Source organism: Lissotriton vulgaris, chromosome 2_1 (genome assembly GCF_964263255.1).
Source record: "Lissotriton vulgaris chromosome 2_1, aLisVul1.2, whole genome shotgun sequence".
Taxonomy (NCBI): domain Eukaryota; kingdom Metazoa; phylum Chordata; class Amphibia; order Caudata; family Salamandridae; genus Lissotriton; species Lissotriton vulgaris.
The window spans coordinates 32,951,487-32,972,849 of record NC_141687.1 but is presented as its reverse complement, the minus strand read 5'-3'; the positions used below and the strand labels follow the sequence as shown (position 1 = coordinate 32,972,849).

The 21,363-nt window shown below is 49.1% G+C and overlaps 1 protein-coding gene across 1 annotated transcript in view; it reads right to left on the bottom strand.

Moving 5' to 3' along the window:
* The window catches only part of DNAJB2 (DnaJ heat shock protein family (Hsp40) member B2), a 245,720-nt gene that overhangs the window by 31,815 nt on the left and 192,542 nt on the right, over positions 1 to 21,363 (bottom strand). Inside the window, exon 8 of the mRNA XM_086954386.1 lies at positions 19,501 to 19,571. Within this exon, the coding sequence (XP_086810512.1) occupies positions 19,501 to 19,571 (71 nt within the window). The remainder of the gene's footprint in view (positions 1 to 19,500; positions 19,572 to 21,363) is intronic.

Here is a 21,363-nt window from a genome sequence, read left to right as displayed (position 1 = left end):
TAAGGAAACCTGGGTGAAAGACTCACCATATATTGACAGTCCTTTCTTCTATTCCATACCGGCACAGTCGCCCTCTTCTGGTGGAGCCAGAGGTGAGCTACTTACATGGATCTCGACAAGTAACAGAAGAGTCTGCTGGTCTAGCTTATGAGCAAGTGGTCGAGCTAATCTTTGCGGATTTTCATTATTTATTCTTTTTCAGTTTCCATAAAAATATTTTCAAGGGCTCCGATTGCACCAATATTGCGAGCTATCTAAAAAATGAGTAATATGTGTCCCAATAAACCCTGGCCAGGCACCCTTTGCTATCTTGGCAGGTGGTTTTGATATTAATTCGAGGCCTACAATCTATAATCTTGGTCCTACACTTTTTCTCTTTCGCTACGAGTAGGACGAAATGTTACGTTTTTAATCCATGCCCTTGGGATTCTTTACCTAAACACCAATGCACTTCCTTGTTCTCTGTAAATGTTATAAATCCATTTGTACTAAATGTTTATACCTGTTGTTGAGGTCAAGTGGGTTTAAAAAATTGCAGACCAGCATATTTCTTTTTACAACTACTTGAAAATCCTTTAGTATGCTGGTATGCGAGCTATTTGAGCAGCAGACCACAGGAAGTCATTAAATGCACTTGATGACTCTGCATAGTTCTACAAGTATCTTTTAAATAATTTTTTTAAACACAAGTTAAGGTTTTAGCACTTAGTCTAATAATGCCATTTTTACCTTTGGGTTGATCAGTCAATATATAAATATATTCATATTTGTCTACCAAAATGAAACTATTTTATAATTAGGGAGCTGCTAAGCGACTGAGAATATGGGTGATGGTGATGGTGGTGATGGTGATGGTGGTGAGAGTACCTGTTTCAGCCTGCATGTCAGAATGATTTACTGACGTAGATGTGAACAATATCTGAGCACTCACGCGAAATGTTTCCTCATTTCAGCCTGCTAGAGCACGAACCACAATTTTTTGGACAGAATGAACCCCCTCATTTAATTAATTTCTAATTGAAATGTTTACGTTTCACAGGTTGCTGCTCAAAGTACGTTTCACTTAGAATATTCGACTTTATTCCCACATGCCTGAGTAAGATAGCGGGAACTTACAGAAAATGTGCTCTCATTTTAGCTTCTGGAGCACCCTTCATAACCTCTTTGAGAAAATGATGTGAAAGGAAAATGCTACTTACCAGTATGCATCTGTTCTTGAAATTTAGGGTTGCAGAACCACACACTGTTGCATTAGATCACCATCTGGTGGTGGGCCCGGATGATTACACTTTGTTGTTGTCTTGGAAGAGTCTTTGTCTGTTGGATGACTCCTTCCTTAGATTACAGTGCGCATGAGCATCGACTCCATCTTCAGATTGTTTTCGCCATTGGGCAAATGATGGAGTTGTATGAGTACAGATAAAGATGACCATGTGTTGTGTATCTAAATAAGATAATACTGATAAAGGTAGCCGGGAAGGCGGGTGAGCGTGTGTGGTTCTGCAGCCCTACCTTCCAAGAACAGATGCATACTGGTAAGTAGCATTTTCCGTTCGAGGCATATGGGCTGCAGACCACACACTGTTGCATAGATTGCACAGCAGTTTCTCCCTTGGAGGCGGCCACCCGCATCTGTCGCAGTAGTTTGAAATAATGTTTTTAGTACAGCCTGGCCCACACTTGCTTGTGGTTTTGCTTGCACATCTACACAGTAGTGTTTTGTAAATGTGTGCGTAGTAGACCATGTAGCTTCTTTACAGATATCATCTAATGGTATATTTCCTAAAAATGCCATAGATGCTCCTAATTTACGGGTAGAATGAGCCCTATGAGGAATGGGTAGAGTGCGTTTTGCTTTTTGGTAGCAAATTTGATAACACTTAACAATCGATCTGGCAATGCCTGATTTAGAAATTGGATTACCTTTATGTGGAGGTGAAAAAACACAAACAGTTGTTTAGTTTTACTAAAAGGTTTTGTCCTATCAATGTAGTAGAGAAGGGCTCTTTTTACATCTAGTGTGTGTAGAGCTTGTTCTGCAACTGTTTGCGGTTGTGGAAAAAATACAGGCAATTCAATTGATTGGTTGAGATGGAAAGGTGAAATGACATTTGGCAGAAACTTTGGATTTGTTTTTAAGAACCACTTTATTGTGAAGAAGTTGTATAAATGGTTCTTGAATTGTTAATGCCTGGTTCTCACTTACTCTTCTTAGTGAGGTAACTGCTACTAGAAAACCAACCTTCCATGTAAGAAACTGTAATTCACACTTATGCAATGGTTCAAAAGGTGGACCCATAAGTCTTGTGAGAACAATATTTAAATTCCATACTGCAGAGGGTGGCATTCTGGGAGGAATTATTAGTTTACGTTCTTCCATAAATGCTTTGATTGCAGGTACTCTAAATAATGACAAATGTTGTCTATTTTGAAGATATGCAGCTATAGCAGCAAGATGTAACCTGATTGAGGAGTACGCTAAGTTAGATCTTTGTAGATTTAACAGGTAACGTATGATGTTTTGTATGGAAACATCTAAGGGATTGACGTTGTTATTTGTGCAATATACAACAAACCTTTTCCACTTTGCTGCATAACATGCTCTAGTGGTAGGACATCTTACTTCTTTAATTACATTCATGCAATCAGGAGGTAAATCTAGAAGACTTCAGGAGCCAGATCGCCAGATTGAGCTGCATTGGATCTGGATGCATAATCTCTCCATGGTTCTGTGTTAGTAGATGTGGGGGGAGTTTTAGTTTGTGATGTGGTACCACTGACATCTGTAGTAGCCTGGTGAACCACGGTTGTCTTGCCCACGTTGGTGCTATGAAAATCAATGCAAGAGAATGTTGCCGTAGCTTGCGTACCACTAATAGAATTAGTGGGAGAGGAGGAAAAGTGTATGCAAATTTGTTTGACCAGTTCGTCCATACCGCATTGCCTTTGGATAATGGGTGTGGGTATCTGACAGTGAAGTTTGGGCATTTGCCCCCACATGCATCAAACTCCCGTTTTGCGATTCCAAATTTGCGATTTTTTGCGAATCGCAAATATGGAATCGCAAAACGGGATGCATCATTTAAATGCTTGATGCATGTGGGCATCAGAGTTGCATTGTGTGTAGCGAACAGATCTATTTCTGGTTAGCCCCATCTTTGAAAAAATGGCTGAAGAACTTGAGGATGAAGCTCCCATTCGTGCATCTGTTGTCTCCGACGACTTAACACATCTGCCAATTGATTGTGAACTCCTGATCGATGTTCTGCTAACAGAAAGATATTTTGAGGAATGACCCACCTCCAAATGCTCTGCGCCAGCCAGGAGAGCTGTAGGGAGTGTGTCGCTCCTTGCATTTGAATGAAGTACATTGCTGTCATATTGTCCGTCCGGACTAGTACAGCCTTGTTTGATAGGTAATGATGAAACGATTTTAGAGCTTGAAAAATTGCTAGTAACTCCAGATGATTTATGTGGAGTACTTTTTGTTGCAGTGTCCATGTACCTTGTACTGTGTGACTTTGTAAATGCGCTCCCCATCCCGTGAGAGATGAGTCTGTGGTCAGTATGATTTGTGGAACAGGTTCTATAAACGGCCGGCCCTTAGTAAGGTTTTTGGTGTTCCACCATTGCAGAGAGCGGATTGTCCCGTCGTCTACCACCACCAGATCAGTTATTTCTTGTTGAGCCTGATTCCACTGGCCTGCCAAGCATTCTTGTATGGGGCGCATTTGTAGTCTTCCGTATGGTACTATGAAAATGCAAGATGCCATCATTCCTATTAGTTGCATGAACACTCGAGTGTGTAATGAGTGTTGTGGCTGGAATCTTTTGATGAGATCCTGTATATTTTGTATTCTTGTTAGGTTGGGTTACGCTATTGCCTTGGAGGTATCTATTGCAGCACCAAGATACTACTGGGACCGAGACGGTTGTAGATGTGACTTCTTTTGATTTACTGTGAACCCCAACTTGTGCAGCAAACAGATTGTCTGATGCGTGTGCTGTACACATTGGTTGTATGACCTGGCTTTCATTAACCAGTCGTCGAGATATGGCAAGACATGAATGTTGTCCCTTCTTAGGTGTGCTGCTACTATTGCTAGACACTTTGTGAACACTGGAGGTGCTGTTGTTACTCCGAAAGGGAGTACCTTGAATTGGCAGTGCTGCCCTTCTAGTACAAACCGTAGGTACTTCTGTGAGATTGATGAATGGGAATGTGGAAGTAGACGTCCTTGAGGTCTAATGTGGCAAGGAAGTCGTCTTTCTCTAGTAACGGTAGAACCTGATGTAATGTGACAATATGAAATTGGTCTGAATGTATGTACAGGTTTAGGGGTCTTAGATCTGGAATAGGTCTGAGAGACCCATCTTTTTGGGGTATGGGAAAATAAAGAGAGTATACCCCTGTGTTTTGATGTTCTTTTGGTACTGGTTCTATTGCATTCTTTTGCAGTAGAGATGCCACCTCTTGTCTTAGTAATAGGAGGTGTTCCTGTGACATGGGGCGCTGTCTGGGTGGTTGTCATGAATTCCTCCCAGTGTCCTGCCTTTGCCGTTACAAGAGCACCGCTGGCAGAGCGGACTACGAATCCCAGGAGGCCTAGCAAGGCGAGATGACGGGACACCCGTAACACGTGGTGTGACTTAAAGGTCCGCCTATATAAGGCGGAAACGGAAAGGAAGCTGTGTCGGATATTCAGAATCCTAAGCCGACGCATCCTGACGCCGAGCGATCCGTGAGCAGCGACCAGTGTGCCAAACCTTGATCTTCAGAAGAACGGTGAGCAGGAACGCCCCGTGACTCAACTTACTAAGGTACTGTGGTATACTGCGAGCAAGCGTTCTCTGACTCGGACGAGTCAGCGAGGCCCGCTCAGGATCCCGAGTTGCGGCTGGTTGGAGCGGCTGCTCCCAGCCCGGTCCCAAGGTCTTATTCGAAGACCAAGTAACGGAGGTTGGTGCGAGCCGTGCTCCCAGCCCCCGTCCTCGTCCTAGTCAGGGCGTAGTGTTGAGACGCACTCCTGGAGGAGTTTGCCGCGTCTCCACGGCCCAAGTATCCAGAGGTAGGTCAGATCGAGCGGCTGCTCTCGACCACCTCTCGCCTTTTGGTTATCTGGGTGTTGCAACTAGAATCGCTTGATTCGAGATACGGGTAGAGCGGCAGCTCCCTGTATTCCCTAGGAAGGAGTGGTAGAGAACCCGGCTGGGCGACTCTAACCTTCCAAACTTCTGCTCACCCCACGGTAGAGAGCCCAACCCCTCACAGCTATCGAACGGCATTGTCGGCCGCTTCTTAGCACGGTGCCCTCCGTTGGCGTACAACGGGACCGTTGTACTTGCGGAGGACGGTACTTGACTCCAGCGCTGTGATTGGGGTAACGTATACTGAACTGGTGCATCCTACTTATCATTATTGTTTACATACTCTTTGTTACTTTTCTTCAACCAATAAATCCTTTAAACTAACAAGAAGTGGTCTTGTGTTCCGTGGGTGTCTGTCCCCGATCCCGGGAACGCTAGGTTGTTACAGAATATCCGACCTCACAACCCATAACTATCAGATACAGACATGGCCACACTGGAGGATGTCTTGGCAGCGTTGGCTACCATACAGGTTGAACTAGCAGCATCAAGGCAGGAATCCGCAGATGTAAGGGCACGACTTGACGCTATGCAAGGAGACCCTCTGACACCAGGTCCGGCCTCCACAAGTGCTGTCCCTGCGGTTGTGGTTGAACTGCCTGTCACAGTACCATTGGCTGCACCAGAAAGATATAGCGGAGACCCCAACACCGTACAAGTGTTCCTCACGCAGATAGCCCTGCACCTCTCCTGCAAACCAAGGGCTTTTCCCACGAGCCAAACCAGGGTAGCGTTTCTATTGTCCTACTTGGCCGGTGACGCAGCACACTGGGCGGTTCCCTTGGTGAGCAGGGACGACCCCATTTTGTGTGACTGGGGAGCTTTTCGGGAGGAGTTTCTACGAGTATTCGATCGTAGGGCAGACTCCTACACGGCGGACCGCGAGATGCTGTAGCTGAAACAAGGCAACAACGATTTGTTGCAATACCTTAATGCGTTTCGCCGGCTGGTGGCTGAAACAAAGTGGCCAGTTGCCAAACAAACAGCGTTGTTTCACCAAGGACTGTGCGATGAGCTCAAGGACGTGGTGGCTCAGATCGATCCACAGCCCAAAACGTGTGAGGGTCTCATCAGTCTGGTCTTGCGTTTGGACCACCGGCTGGGCGAGAGAAAAGGAGACCATAAGAAGAAGGGCAAGGCGTTGCCTTCTTATATCTCCATGGGGAGCCCCGAAGCCAGCTCCGCTGCCAAGTCCGAGCCCATGGATATCGGAGCCATAAGATCCAGTCTAACGGCAGCAGAGAAAGAGTCACGCAGGAAACAGGGTCTTTGCCTATATTGCGGCAAGAAAGGACATTACGTCCGTGAGTGTCCTGCCAAACCAGTAGATACCGGAGCCCCAGGCCTGTGACGGCTGTGGTGGAAGCACCGGCGGAAAACTGATGGACTCCAGGAATACGGAAGGGGCCTCTTGGAGTCATAATTTCATTCCTTCCATGTCAAAGTCTGATCAAACAGGAAAACAGCATTTGTTTATCACGGTACACATTGGGGTTCAAGATCAATGGCTTCCCGTGGTGGCCATGGTGGATTCAGGGGCCACAGGCCTCTTCATGGACAACAACTAGGCTCAGAGACTGGGGATCACCCTTATTCCCAAAGAAAAGCCGGAAGACGTTTATGCCGTAGACGGAAGACGTCTGGTGACAGGACCCATCGGACATCATACGGGTGAAATGCCGGTAAGGTTCGGCAGATGGCATGCTGAAATCATCGATTTTAGCATTATCAGGGCACCGCAGTATGGAGTCATATTGGGACTACCTTGGCTCCAGAAACACAATCCATCGGTGGATTGGACAACGCATCAGATCGAAATGTCTTCCACATATTGCATGCAACAATGCGGGGTGCGACCAGAACTGCAGGTCACCCTACGGATTGGAAGACACACAGTGGCGACTGCAGCTGAGAAAGCGGTGACACTTCCGAGCGTTTACCAAGGATACGAGGATGTCTTTGATGAAGTAAAGGCGGAGGTACTCCCGCCTCATAGGGTGTATGATTGCCAGATCGACCTGGTACCAGGAGCAAGCGTCCCCAGCGGTCGACTATTTGCACTCACCGAGCCCGAAAATCTACATCTGCGTTCGTACCTGGACAAACTCCTGGAGTTAGGGTTCATAAGGCCATCCAAGTCACCAGCAGCATCGCCCCTCTTTTATATTCCCAAGACCAACGGCGAATTGAGGGCGTGCGTGGACTTCAGGGCCCTGAACGCAATTACCATAAAAAACCGGTATCCCCTTCCCCTCATCAGCGTTCTCCTGGAACAGGTACAGAAAGCTAAGATATACACCAAGCTGGATCTGAAGGGGGCTTATCACCTTGTGCGCATGAGGGACGGCGACGAATGGAAGACGGCCTTCAAGACCCGGTTCGGCCTTTTTGAATACCTTGTAATGCCGTTCGGGCTTTGCAAAGCCCCCTCCGCCTTCCAGTTCTTCTTGAATGAGGTATTCAGGGAAGTGTTGGATGTATACGTCGTCGTATACATAGACGATATCCTCATCTACTCCGACACAGACAAGGACCATGTGCGTCACGTCTCAACAGTCCTGCAGAAATTAAGGGAGAATATGCTCTACTGTAAACTCAGTAAATGCGACTTCCACGTCTCTTCCGTGGAGTTCCTTGGGGTGATGCTGAGCCCAAGAGGACAAGAAATGGCGGAGCGAAAGATCAGAGCGGTGGAAGAATGGCCGGTGCCACGAGCGTGAAGGACGTCCAGAGTTTCATCGGTTTCGCAAATTTCTACAGGCGGTTCATCGAGGGGTTTTCAGGAGTGGTCGCCCCGATCACTCAACTACTACGGAAAAATCAGAAGTTCGAGTGGAAAGGGGAAGCGCAGAACGCATTCGATGCATTGAAGAAGGCCTTCGGATCAGCCCCGGTGTTGGCTCACCCCGATCCGGAGATACCCTATGTGGTGGAGGCGGACGCCTCGGACGTGGCATTGGGTGCCATATTATCACAAAGACATAACATGCTCTAGTAGTGGGCTTCCTAGCCTCCCGAATGATGTCCATGCAATTGGGAGGAAGGTTGAGGTAGCCAAACTCTAGGACTTCAGGAGCCAGATCGCCAGGTTGAGCTGTTGCGGATCTGGGTGCTGAATGTCGCCATGGCTCTGCGTCAAAAGGCTGGGTGTGAGATGAAGCCTCTGATGCGGTACCACGGAAAGTTCCAGAAACGTGGTGTACCATGGTTGTCGAGCCCACGTTGGAGCAACCAGGATGAGAGTCACTGAGTGCTGCCTGAGCTTGCGTGCCACCAGCGGTATCAGAGGTGCTGGGGGAAAAGCGTACGCAAATTTGCCTGACCAGTTCATCCATATTGCATTGCCCTGCGACTGTGGGTGTGGGAACCTGGCGGCGAAGATTTGGCATTTTGCGTTCTCCCTTGTGGAGAACAGGTCTATCTCTGGATGACCCCACTTCTGGAAGTACGGTTGGAGTACTGATGGATGTATCTCCCACTCGTGCATTTGGTGGCTGTGCCTGCTGAGCAGGTCCGCCATCTGATTGTCCTTGCCTGGGAGATGTTCTGCCATGAGGAAAATGTTCCTCTGAATGGCCCACTTCCACATGCTCTGATCCAGATGAGACAGCTGCGGAGAGTGTGTGCCCCCCTGCTTCTGAATGTAGTACATGGCCGTCATGTTGTCCGTCCGGATCAACACGACCTTGTTGCACAGATGTACTTTGAATGCCTTTAAGGCCATGAAGATCGCCATCAGTTCCAGTACATTGATGTGCATCTTCCTTTGCTGTAGCGTCCATCGTCCCTGCACTGTGTATTGGAGTACATGCGCTCCCCATCCCTGGAGAGAAGCGTCCGTTGTCAGGATAATCTGCGGCACAGGCTCTTGAAACGGTCGGCCCTTGCAAAGGTTTTGTGGATTCCACCAATGCAGAGAGTTGTATGGCCGACCACTCACCAACACTAGGTCTTTCAACTGCCCGTGAGCCTGAGTCCACTGACGTGCTAAGCACTCCTGAAGCGGACGCATATGTAGTCTCGCGTGTGGGACTATGGAGATGCAGGAGGCCATCATGCCTATCAACTGCATGAACACTCTTGCTGGAAGCGAGTGTTGAGGTCTGAATTTTTGGATCAGCGATTGAATGCTGTTGACTCTCACTGAATTTGGCTGTGCTGTGGCCGCCAGAGTGTTTATGGTCGCACCCAGATACTGCCGTATGTGGGCGGGCTAGAGATGGGATTTTGGGTAATTCAGTGAGAACCCCAGATTGTGCAGAAGGTGAATGGTGTGGGACACGTGGTCGGCGCACTGCTGGGCCGACTTCGCCTGAATGAGCCAGCCGTCCAGATAGGGGAACACGTGGATGTTTTGACGTCTTAGATGCGCCGCCACCGTCGCCAGGCACTTTGTGAAAACCCTGGGCGCCGTGGTGACCCCAAAAGGCAAAACCTTGAACTGGTAGTGCTGGTTTTGGATGGTGAACCTGAGGTATTTTCTGTGTGAAGGATGCAGTGGAATGTGGAAGTACGCATCCTTCAGGTCCAGAGTTGCTAGGAAGTCCCCTTGCCGAAGCAGTGGGAGAACCTGCTGCAGCGAGAGCATATGGAAATGTTCTGACAGAATGTAAAAGTTGAGCGGTCTGAGGTCTAGGATGGGCCTTAGGGATCCGTCCTTCTTTGGAATCAGAAAGTACAGGGAGTAAACTCCTGTACCTCTTTCCTGCAGGGGCACGAGCTCTATTGCCCCTTTTTGCAGCATGACGTTGACTTCTTGCTGCAACAAGTGCAAGTGCTCGCCGGACATAGGACGGTTCTTTGGGGGTATGTTGGGTGGAGTGGATGTGAGCTCCAGACAATAACCGTATTGGATAAGAGATCTGACCCACCTGTCCGTGGTGATGGACTTCCACATGGGCAGGAACTGCTGGAGTCTCCCCCCTAACGGTGTTGCGTGGTCGGGGGGCAGTGACAAGGCGTCACTGTTTGTTGGCGGTGGAGGACCTGGAGCTGTTATTTCCACGTCCTCTGCCCTTGACGTTGTTGCCACGGTATCCACCCCGACCCTTGTTTGTATAGGAAGGTTGGGTGTTGCTCTTGTAGAATTGTGTTGACTGCGCCAGTTGACCCCTTGAGGTGCCTCTATTATTGGAGCGACGAAAGGAACCACCCCGAAACTGCTGGGACTGCAAGGCACCCATAGACTTCGCAGTGTCGGTGTCCTTTTTCATCTTCTCGAGGGTGGTATCAACCTCTGGGCCAAACAGGTGGTCTGGGTTGACCGTCTGGTTCAAGATGGTAGTTTGAATGTCTGGCTTGAAACCAGATATCCTGAGCCATGCATGTCTACGAAGTAGAACGCTAGTGTTAATTGCTCTTGAGGCGGTGTCAGCCACGTCCAGAGCGCACTTAATCGAAGCATTGGTGATAAGCTTCCCCTCCTGTATCAACATTTCTGCTGCTTCCTTATATTGATGGGGCAAGTGCTGTAAAAGGGTCTCTAGAGTATCATAGTGTGCCCTGTCATAACGCGCCAGTAGCGCCTGTGTGTTGGATATGCGCCATATGTTGGCTGCTTGCGCAGCCACCCTTTTCCCCAAAGCCTCAAATACTTTTGATTCCTTGTCTGGAGGAGGAGCATCACCCGTAGTTTGCGAGTTGGCTCGTTTGCGTGCATTGGAGACAACCAGGGAATCCAGAGGCAACTGTCCTTTGATATAAGTAGGATCAGTGGGCGCTGCCTTGTACTTCTTGTCGATACGTGGATTGATGACTCTTGCTCGGGTGGACTCCTTTAAGACTTCTGCTGCATGTTTCAACACCCCTTTTAGCATTGGCAAAGTTTTTACAGTTTTTTCAGAGACTGAAAAGGTGTCAAAAAGGAAATCGACGTCCACTGGGTCAGCATGGAGATCGACGTCGTGATTGGCTGCCGCCCTTTCAATGAGTGCATTGAAAGCTGCAGAGTCTTCTGTCGGGGAAGTCTTGGCTGAAAAAAGCTGAGGCTCCTGGCCTGAATGCGGGTCCCCAGGATCGCCACCAGCAGACCATGGCTCAGTCACATCTTCTGGGTCTGAGTAGACCGGATATGTATACTCATCCTCGTCGTTGCCGTCACCCTCCTCCACATGGGAATGGGTGGGTGAAAGTTCATGTGCCTGTGGTGATACAGGCTCCATAGAGGCAGAGGCACCAGCAGACTCCATCTTTTTCTTAAGTGGAATTTGGTAATGCTCCAATTGTGGTTCAGGGGTGATTTTTCTCTTAAGGAGAGAGAGCTTGCCCGTGTTGGCGTCGATGATCACTTCTTGACGCTCCTCTTCTGCCAGCGGTCGGTGACGTGGGTTTGGGACCACTAACGATGGCTTCGGCGTCGAAGGTATTTTCCCGGGCACTCCGGCCCCAGGTTTCGCTGTGAAAGCCTTCGGCGCCGTCTTTGGCGGCAACGTGAACAGGATAGGCGTTGGCGCCTTTGCCGGTTTTTGAAGAGGTTTGGGCGGCACAGGGTCCTTCGGCTCGACTGCTGCGGCCCCCTCCCTAATACGTTGAAGGGACTCCGTAACCTTCTTAGTGAACGAGGCGGAGGGACGCACCGGCTCGAGAGAGTCTTCTGAAGCTAGTTTTGGGGTGGCGACCAATGACGCGGTCTTCGGAGTCGACGCCGTTGTCCCCTTGGCCTTGTCGAGTGGAAGCGAGGCAGTGAGAGACTTGGGGTCGTCCTGCCGCTTCTTCGGGTCGAGAGTGGCCTTCTTATGGTCGTCGGCCTTCTTGGGATCGAGGCGACTCTTATGTGCGTCGACCGTCTTCGGCGCCGATGCATCTGCGTCGGTCTTTTTAACCTTTGGCTTCGACACAGCAGCCTTCGGGTCGGCGATTTTGGCGTGGCTCTTGAGCTCGACGGCCATCTTGGATTTCTTCGGCGCCGAGGCCTCCGAAGTCTTCGACCCGACCAGCGTGATTAGCGCTTTCGGTTTCGATACGTCCGGCGTCGAGACCGATGGTTTTACTTTCGGTTTCTGCACCGTGAGTGGCGCCGTATCAATGTCCGTGGCCGGGCCGGAAGGCGGAGCCGTGGGACGGGAATCAAGGCTTTGGGTAAGGCCCAAAGGCGATCCCTCGACCTGGGCCTTAGAATGGTGGCTGGCCCCGGAGTCTGTCTGAGGAAGCTCCTCGTCCGAGCTATCCTCTACGGTGGCAAGGGCCCCGTCGTCGTCCCCTACCTCCTCGACGACTTCATGGAAATCCTCGTCTTCCGCGTCGTAGTCTTCCTCGACCTCCGACGCCGGGTTAGATTCTGTGATCTCCTGGATAGTGTCGTCCCCGACATCCTCCGTGTCGAAGATGTCTGCAGGAGGTGGTGCCGACCGCTGGGCCTCCAGGCGCGCAGCTCGGCGGAGCTCGAGTGTCTTCTTGGACCGGAACTTGGAGCAGGCCATACACTTGGCCTCGTCGTGGTCCGGCGACAAACACTTATTGCACACCGGGTGTACGTCGATATGCAGATACTTCGAGGCACACACCGGGCACCGTTTAAATGGACTTCGTTCCATGATGGAAGTAGGTTGGAGCGTCGTGTAGGCCCGTCCGCGCCGAAAGCACGCGGAAGGGAAGTGTTGTTTCGGAGCCGAGGAAACTACGAACCCGAACGACAGACAATACCGACGCAAGTCCTAAAGACCTTTAGGTCTCGAGCAAAGTAAGTTAAGAACTATCGATCCCGACAGAGGGAACCAAAACACATCCGAACCCAATGGCGGAAAAAACCAATCTGGGGATGGAGTCGATGCCCATGCGCACTGTAGTCCAGGGGATACTTCGAAGACTCTTCCAGGACAACAATGTGCAATCATCCGGACCCAACACTAGGCGGCGATCTATGCACAGATATGAATTCAGCAGCCCACATGCCTCGAACCTGAGATAATATTTAGAGGGGCAAACCTTCATGTTGTATACAGACCATGCTCCCCTCCAATGGATGCAGAGGAACAAGTCTCAGAACTCAAGAGTGCTACAATGGTTCCTCTTCCTACAGCCATATGCCTTTACTGTTATACATAGAAAGGGATCGGAGAATGGTAACGCGGACTACCTGTCCAGAACTCCTGTTCTCCCCGATCGGGAGAATCCAGGAGGGGAGAAATGTAAAGGGGTGGGAGCGGGATCCCCTGTCAAGTGGTGGATCGCTGATTGTGCCTCCCCTCTTCCCCTCAGTCTGATTGGGACACCAGTCCGTTGCTTTCTGACGCTGGAGATGAAATGCAGGAGGGTGCCTTTAAGTGGGCCTTCAGAGATGACGGAACCATGTCCCGTCATGACGTAGGAGGACCCGGAGTGGACAAAAGCACGGAAGCCCTCTATTTGGGGTGTGTCTACACCCAGGAGGAAGCGGAGCGATGGACGGGAGACGAGGATCGGAACGAGGAGGACGGAGAGAGCTGGAAAGGACGTGGAAAGACCGGAGGAGAGAGAGCGGAAGACGGTGGAGAGCCAGGAGGCCAACGACCCGGTGAACCGCCGTGCCACACTCCCGAGGGAGGAGTGTGGCTGTCACAGGTACGGCGGCATTGGGCAGCTTGGGTCGGGAGTAAGGTGGCCCGTGTTTAGTATTGTATATATTCCTCCCCTTCCCGCATACCGCATACTTTACCCTCCTATTCCCCCCCCCACCCTCTGCGTTCCACACTCACTCCTAGAGCACAGAGCACCGGCAAGAATTGTGTAGCACTGGTGTTCCCTCACTTTACCTCGGTCCCCGTGGTGCAATCTATGTCAGATAGTGAAACTGACGGTATCCCTCTGTTGGTTTCTCTTTTCGGAGCTGACCCGGAGCAGGAAAACAGAGACATCACCCAACGTGCTGGCTCTTGAAGAAAACCATACCAGCCCCTGAAGGAGGATGGCCTGGTCATCCTCGGCCAGAACGGACGCCATCACGGACAGGGCAGACTTTGCAAGAGAAAGGATGACTTTCAGGACTTGTAAAACCTTTATCAGAATAAAACCCTCCTTACGCAAAACAAGTCTCCAGCCTATTCATACTCCCCCGGTAAGACGACTCCAGCCTTTTCACACCCCCACGCTGCAGGCGCGCAACCCCACTGGACGTTCCTTTTTCGCTAAGGAATAGCCGATTCTGATGCAAAGAACAACCCATCGAGAGATGGTCTGTTTTTGCACGGCCCAACCTTTCTTGGTGCCCACATAGCCAACAAAAAGCTGGTCATTCACCAGTGATTGTTTTGTGCGATCCAGATAGAATGAAAGAACACATTTTGGATCCAGACGGTGAAGCCTCTCTTCCTGTTTAGAAGAAGGTGGGTAACGTGATGGTCTGTCCTATAAGGAAAGAGCTAATCACTTTCGGAAGGAAAGAGAACTAGTGCGAAGGACAACTTTGTCCGGACCAACAGCCAGGAAAGGAGGTTTGAAAGACAGAGCCTGAAGCTCACTCACCCGATGAGCAGAGGTGATGGCAATCAAAAAGGCAGTTTTAAGTGTCAAAAGTCTGAGAGGACAGCTATGTGGCGGCTGGAAAGGAGCACACTTAAAATAGGTCAAAACAAGGTTCAAGTCCCAATGTGGCAATACGAAAGTAATTGGAGGAAACAAGAGAGTAATGCCCTTAAGGAAGCAATTAACAATAAGTGACTTGAAAAGAGAAGGCTGGTCAGGAAGCCGAAGAAAGGCTGAAATGGCCAAAAGATAGCCTCTGAGAGTGCCCTGCTGGGCCAAATAAAGAATGAAGAGAAGAACCTCTGAAAGGGGGAGATAAAGTGGATCCACAGCCTTTGCTGTGCACCATGCCACAAATATGTTCCATCTACAGGCGTATACCGTTTTGGTGGAGGGACGCCTATCTGCCAAGATAATGTTACAGACTTCGGGAAGAAGGTCGAAAGCTGTCAACTGCCGCCGCTCAATCTCCACACAAGGAGGTGGAGACTGGTTAGGTTTGGGTGGAGGACCGTCCCTTGCTGCTCCGTCAGAAGATCCGCCCGAAGAGGCAGTTTGATCGGAAGATCGATGGCCATGTGTAAAAGGTCAGGATACCAGACTCTTTGTGCCCAATCCGGAGCCACAAGGATGACTTAGTCCGGTTTGCACTTTATCTTCTTCAGCACTCTGGGCAGAAGTGGTATAGGCAGAAAGGCGTATAGTAAACCGCAACTCCACTCGCTTAGCAAGTGCCACATTGGAACTTCCAACCTGCAGAATTGCTGACATTGCGCGTTCTCTTCGGTGGCAAATGGATCTAACCAAGGCACTCCCCACTGTTGAAAGAGACCTTGCACCACCTCAGAGTGAAGACGCCATTTGTGATTCATCAGACACCGGTGGCAGAGTTCATCCGCCCTGGCGTACAGAGAACCTGCCAGGTGTTGAACCACCAGGGACATGCCCTGATGTTCCAGCCATTTCCAGAGACAAAGTGCCTCCTGACATAGGGTCCATGACCACACCCGCCCTGTTTGTTGCAGAACCACATGGCAGAGGTGTTGTCCGTGAACACCTGCACCACTCTCCCTTTGACAGAAAGAAGGAATACCTTCAGTGCAAGATGGATCGCCCGAAGCTCCCGGTTGATGTGGAGCCAGGACTACGCCAGAGACCAGAGGCCTCTGATCTCCATCTTTCCCATGTGGCGGCTCCACCCCAGAAGAGATGCATCTGTCACCACTGTGACCTCTGGCCGGGGAAGGGAGAGGGACCTGTCCTTGACCCAGCCCTGGTTTGTGAGACACCACTGCAATTGGCGCGCAGTGCCCTCTGAGATCTGGACACAATCGGAAAGATTCCCCAGATGCTGCACCCACTGGAACTTCAGGTCCCACTACAGAGCCCGCATATTCCCCGAGACTTGAGAAAAGAATCCAATTATTTACGATTCAGGAAACGGCTCAAAGCTCATCTCTTTCCTTAACTGTAACCTTCCCCTTCTGAAACTGGCCCTTTCCCCTTCTCTGATGCCGAACCCTCAGAAGTAGGGATCTCTAGCGCTGGGATACCTTAGGGTGACTACGCGCTCTATAAAATTTTAATAATAATAATAATAATAATAATAATAATAATAATGGTCCGCCAGCAGGATGCAGGAAGCCATGAGGCTCAGTAGCCTCAGGGTCATTATGACAGAATCCCGGGATAGAGGCTACAAGATCGGAATCAGAGCCCAAATATACATTACTCGCTGCACGAGAGGATAAGCTTGAAACTGAGCTGTGTCCAGAACTGCTCCGATGAAAAGGAGCTTCTAAGAGGGAATCAGGTGTGACTTCGACACGTTGATGGTGAACCCCAGCAAATGCAGGTCGGCCGTAGTCTGGAGGTGGGAAACAACAGCCTGGCTGCCCGCCTAACCGCAAGTAACGTCTGTGAGCTGGCAGGATGGGGATGTGAAAATAAGCGTCCTGCAAGTTCAATGCACCATCCAATCTCTAGGATCCAGGGCAGACAGGACCTGAGCCAATGTCAACATTTTGAACTTCTCCTTCCGGAGGAAGCGGTTGACGTTTCTGAGATTAAAGATAGGATGCAGGCCCTTGTCCTTCTTCGGCACCAGAAAGAAGTGGGAATAACAACCATGACCTACTTCAAGGGCAGGAACTCGCTCGATGGCTCCCTTGGCCAAGAGTGACGGAACTTCTTGTTGGAGAAGGGCCAAGTGATCCTCCGACATGCGATGGAATTGAGGTGGCATGGAGGAGGGGTAGCCTCAAAGGGGATGGAGTAGCCTCTTCGGACTATCTGCAAAACCCTCCTGTCCGACGTGATGCTTGCATTGGGAACTAGGGCTCCTCATCACCTTCCTCTCTGTTGGATACTGTGGTGCTTTGCAAAGTGGTATTAATTTCAATAGAGCCTCACATCTTTCTTGTGTAACTTGTGTTTCAACGTTACCAAATTGAGAGATGTCTCCAGTAAAATTTTAACTTGCAGTGACTAGACTTTGTTAACTATTAGCCCTTGGAGGTTTACAAATGAATAGTTTGTAATGTTACCCATCAAATGGTGATCTAAACACATGCTTCTAGACTTCTGATGTGAAACCGAATAGTCTGAGCTAGGAGTGTTTCCTACACAACAAGCTGGTTCTAACCACTGTCAGCTACATCGAAGGTGCAGCCAATGACTGCATTTCAGAAGGTCCCGCTTCTCTCTTGTAGATGGAAGATGTTGTAGAAATCTTTACTTTCCTTACAGTGACATCACCAAATCTATTCTAGGTAGGACTTCTATTAGGCAATCCATGTTCTTGCCACCTGCCAACGGTGCCCTCGTGCTGGAAAGCAGCCTGCTGAATCGCAGAATAGCTCTCATATGAAGCCCAAGTTTCAATTTAAGGCTGATCCGCACATCAATCAAAACATTTGTAAAGCGCACTACTTACCCATGAGGGTCTCGAGGCGCGGGACAGGGGGAGGGGGGGAAGCTTCTACTGCTCGAAAAGCCAGGTCTTGAGGAGTCTTCTGAAGGTCAGCAGGTCTTGGGTCTGCCATAGGGGGATGGGGAGAGTGTTCCAGGTTTTGGTGGCGAGTTGGGAGAACATTCTTTATCTGCTTTGGAGGGCAGTCCAAGTCTTATCTTGGATTTAGTTTGTGAGGACTTATTCAGCATCAAAGGTGCAGAACGTAAAGAGGACTTTGATGGTGACTGCTTCAAATAAGACCTTGGTTTTTCTGAAAGAGGTTTCTGACCTATGCCCTTTGATGTTTCTATGGAACCTTTTTAGATACAAATGCTTCAAGATCGTCGCACTCGATATCTTGAAAAGATGATTGCCTCCTGAACGCATCACCTATGTCAGTTACCATGGAGAGTTCCCAAACAAGAAGGCCAGCACCTTTTGGTGTCTCCTTCAGACCCCGACTCTGTACCATGCTGCTGAACAGTGTAGTGTGCCTGGCTTCAACTTCCGCCCACCTTTAATATGGCCATACTGATTCTCTTCTCATACGATATGGCGACTGTGCATGAATAAGACAACAAATCACTGAACAAAAAGAGCTGATCCTGCACACTTCATGATTTCTAGTCATCCAGTGTTCCAAAACATCTGCCACATGTCTTTCCGTTGGTTCTCAAAAGCTACTTTGAACCCAGAGGCGGAAAAAAAACTCTGAAGGGGAATAAATGCTCCTGTGCATTGTAAAGTTCAGAAAACATTATCAGGGGTCCTTTGGCAGACTGCTATAAATTAAACTAAGACACAATATTCTGTACTCAACACTAAAATGCATCGGAGTGAATAGTATATGTATCAAGAACACACAAACAACTGTGAGCAACAAAATGACATGGTACACTTTGCTTACAAGAACACTGTCCATTCTCAAAATCTGACACAACCCATTCTTGCTCTTAGATCCATATCTACACTTTATCTTTTTTAGGCTCTTTTGTGGATTACTCTGCATCTCTCTGCTGGCGTTGCTTGCCTTCCCTAAGTTATGGCATTAAACTAAACTCCCCAGTCACAAGCTCTTCTCGCTTCCGTGCTCAGTTTGGGCCTTCCTTGAACCTTCACGTGTCTGCTTCCTCTAAATTGTTTTAATGTGAAGTCTGCTAAGAACTCCATTTTCTTAAGCCAGTAAATTGTTGGTTGTTATGCAGGTAGTGTGACTCTCTGTAACTGTGTCATAAACTTCATCAATGAACAAAAATAAATCATACCTGCTTCTTGCTGCGTACAAATTCATAACAATCTGTATCTTGCTGCAGCCATATCGTAATAACTTTGTGGCTGCAGCAGGCCTTTATTTACAAAAGCATGCATTCATGGTCTTATTTTGCTTTGCTGCATAGTCTACTCTATGTAGACCCAACAATGGTCCCTTCTCTACATCGGTTGTGCTAGCCTGCTCCACGTAAGGGAAACCTTTCGGTCTCTGTCACGCAGGAGATGTCCATCGGGTGCTAAACACAGACACAGTTTTAGGCTCTCAATAGCATCCCTGTGCGTAATGTTTTACGATTACACGATCATACCAATCTGAGCCTTCCTCTCGACAAACAACGGTCTTCATGGATTCAACCCTGGGTCTTGGGCACACTGTCCTTAGCACTGCCCATCATGGGAGTTAGGACTCTAGAATGGGTTCCCCTGCTACGGGCTGACTCGTTTTAAAAGACAAATGCGAGACGGAACAAGCAGAGACTGAAGACGCCCCAGATTCAGGGGAATCAGTGTACAATGGCAACTTTTATTCTCGACTTGGCTGTGATAGGAACGCTTGTGGTGCTAGCTTTCTGCCTCGCCTGCCTCTTTTTTCTTTCTGTCTGGACAGAACTCTCTGCACCACCATTCTGAGTTCCTGGTGGTCTCTGGGTGCTAGCGGCGGACAGCTGGTACGTCCATCTTCTCCTTACCGTTCACCTTGATAGACTTGATCTGCCCATCTTCCTCCACTTCAACCCGCTCCTGACCATTCTCCACAATCCTGAAAAGAAGTGAGAAAATTACAATTATGGCCTGAAACACCAGTTTTGAAGCTACATATCCATTTCTGTTGTGCATGATGCACATACTTGGTCACCTACGTGCATCTGGAACGATTTAAAAGGTATTAAGGAGGGGAAGGGAGCTTCTCTAATCTCTCTCACAAGGATGTTTGCTGCTAACACATGGCCCCCTATTTACAGCCCTTCACCAGACTTGCATTTTATGTGTTCAATATAGTGCTGTTTGTAGAAATTAAAAACTCCCTGGTTTAGTTCTCCCAAAAACGTCGGATTTACTAAGCCAAGTCTTGGTTGCAGTAACACTGACCAATTATTCAACCTTCTACAGTGTGGATTATCATCAAGTCACTAACAGTCAGTGTGAGAATTTACCCTGGTGTATGATGTCCACTATTCTAGTGGGCACCTTGCACTAGTTTAAACAACCCTAATGATGGTGGTTGTAAAGTCAACCTTGTAGACAAGCTATCCTAGTGGTAGCATGGACAAGCAGTCTTAGGCTAAAACTTCAGAGAGCATGTGAAGTAAGCTGGTTTACCAATTATAATCCCTTGAATACTAAATGAAAGGACACCACACAAGGTATATATCAAATATATATGTATTTATTACTAACACAACCCCTCTGCACTCTTTAGGAGGTCAGAGAACGAGATACATTACAAGTTACTCATTAAGCATACTATAAGTTGCACAAATACAAATAGGGGCCTCACGAACCATATAATAAGTAAGTGGTATAAGAACCACTTCAGGAATAGTGCATAGGCTGGGGCTACACTGGACAACCAAGGGATTGGAAGTAGGAGGCCCATGGGAGAAGCGTGCAGTGTCTAAACACAGTCGCGAGTTACCATAGAGTTATAATGGGAACGTAAAAGTTACAAAGTAGTGGATTAAGGACACTTCCGGATGGACTACAGTAACACCCCTTTTAACTAGGACACTTCGAGAGGCAACACCCACGGGAGCACCGGAGAACTTGAGTTACCTCACCCAGGGAAGCCAGGTACATAGGTGTCTTTTCGTGTCAGGTTTCGTCGCTGTTTCCTATGGAGAGCTGCAAAGAAGTGCAGCAGGCGACCAGGAGAAAAGTGTCCGGGTGGATCCAAGGGTGGATCGAAGATGTGAAGAACCTGAAAGCAGAGGGGACAGAGTCTGGGTCACTAGCCAGTGACCAGGAAGGAACCAGGCGATGTCGAGTGTTTCAGGTGAAGAAGGTGAAGCTTGTCTCTGCAGCCACGAGGACCAGGAGGCGTTGACGACAACCAGGAGCTGGATTCGGGCTGTGCCATGAAGGATCTAGTTGACTGCGGTGTCGGTATCCGGATTGGACCCAACAAGCCTTGGCTAACGCAATCCACGCAGGAAGGGAAGATTGGCTTCAGTTCAGACCCGCAAGGTCTGGGGAGCTTCTCCTTCGCAGGGAAGCTGGGGCAAGCCTAGAGCAACCAGGCAAATGGTGTAGTTTCGAAAGAAAGTCTTCGGAGGGCTAACTAGCCAACGGGCTAGCAACCGGGAAGATGTGTCGAGCTGAAATGCAAGAGCAGGCCCCACGCAGCACTTGTGGAGTGTGGAGGGCTGAGCTTCGGTGCACTTACGGCTCGGGGTTGAGCCTTCTGAAGTCCCAATGTACAACTTCGAGGACATCTCAGAAGCTGCACAGTTAGCAAAAAGCAGGTACTGCAGGTAGTCCCGTCCCACGTCTCTCGTGTCCGCCACGGGTCTCATCTTTGCTGTGGATGTGGGTCGGAGTCAGAGAAGTCTGGA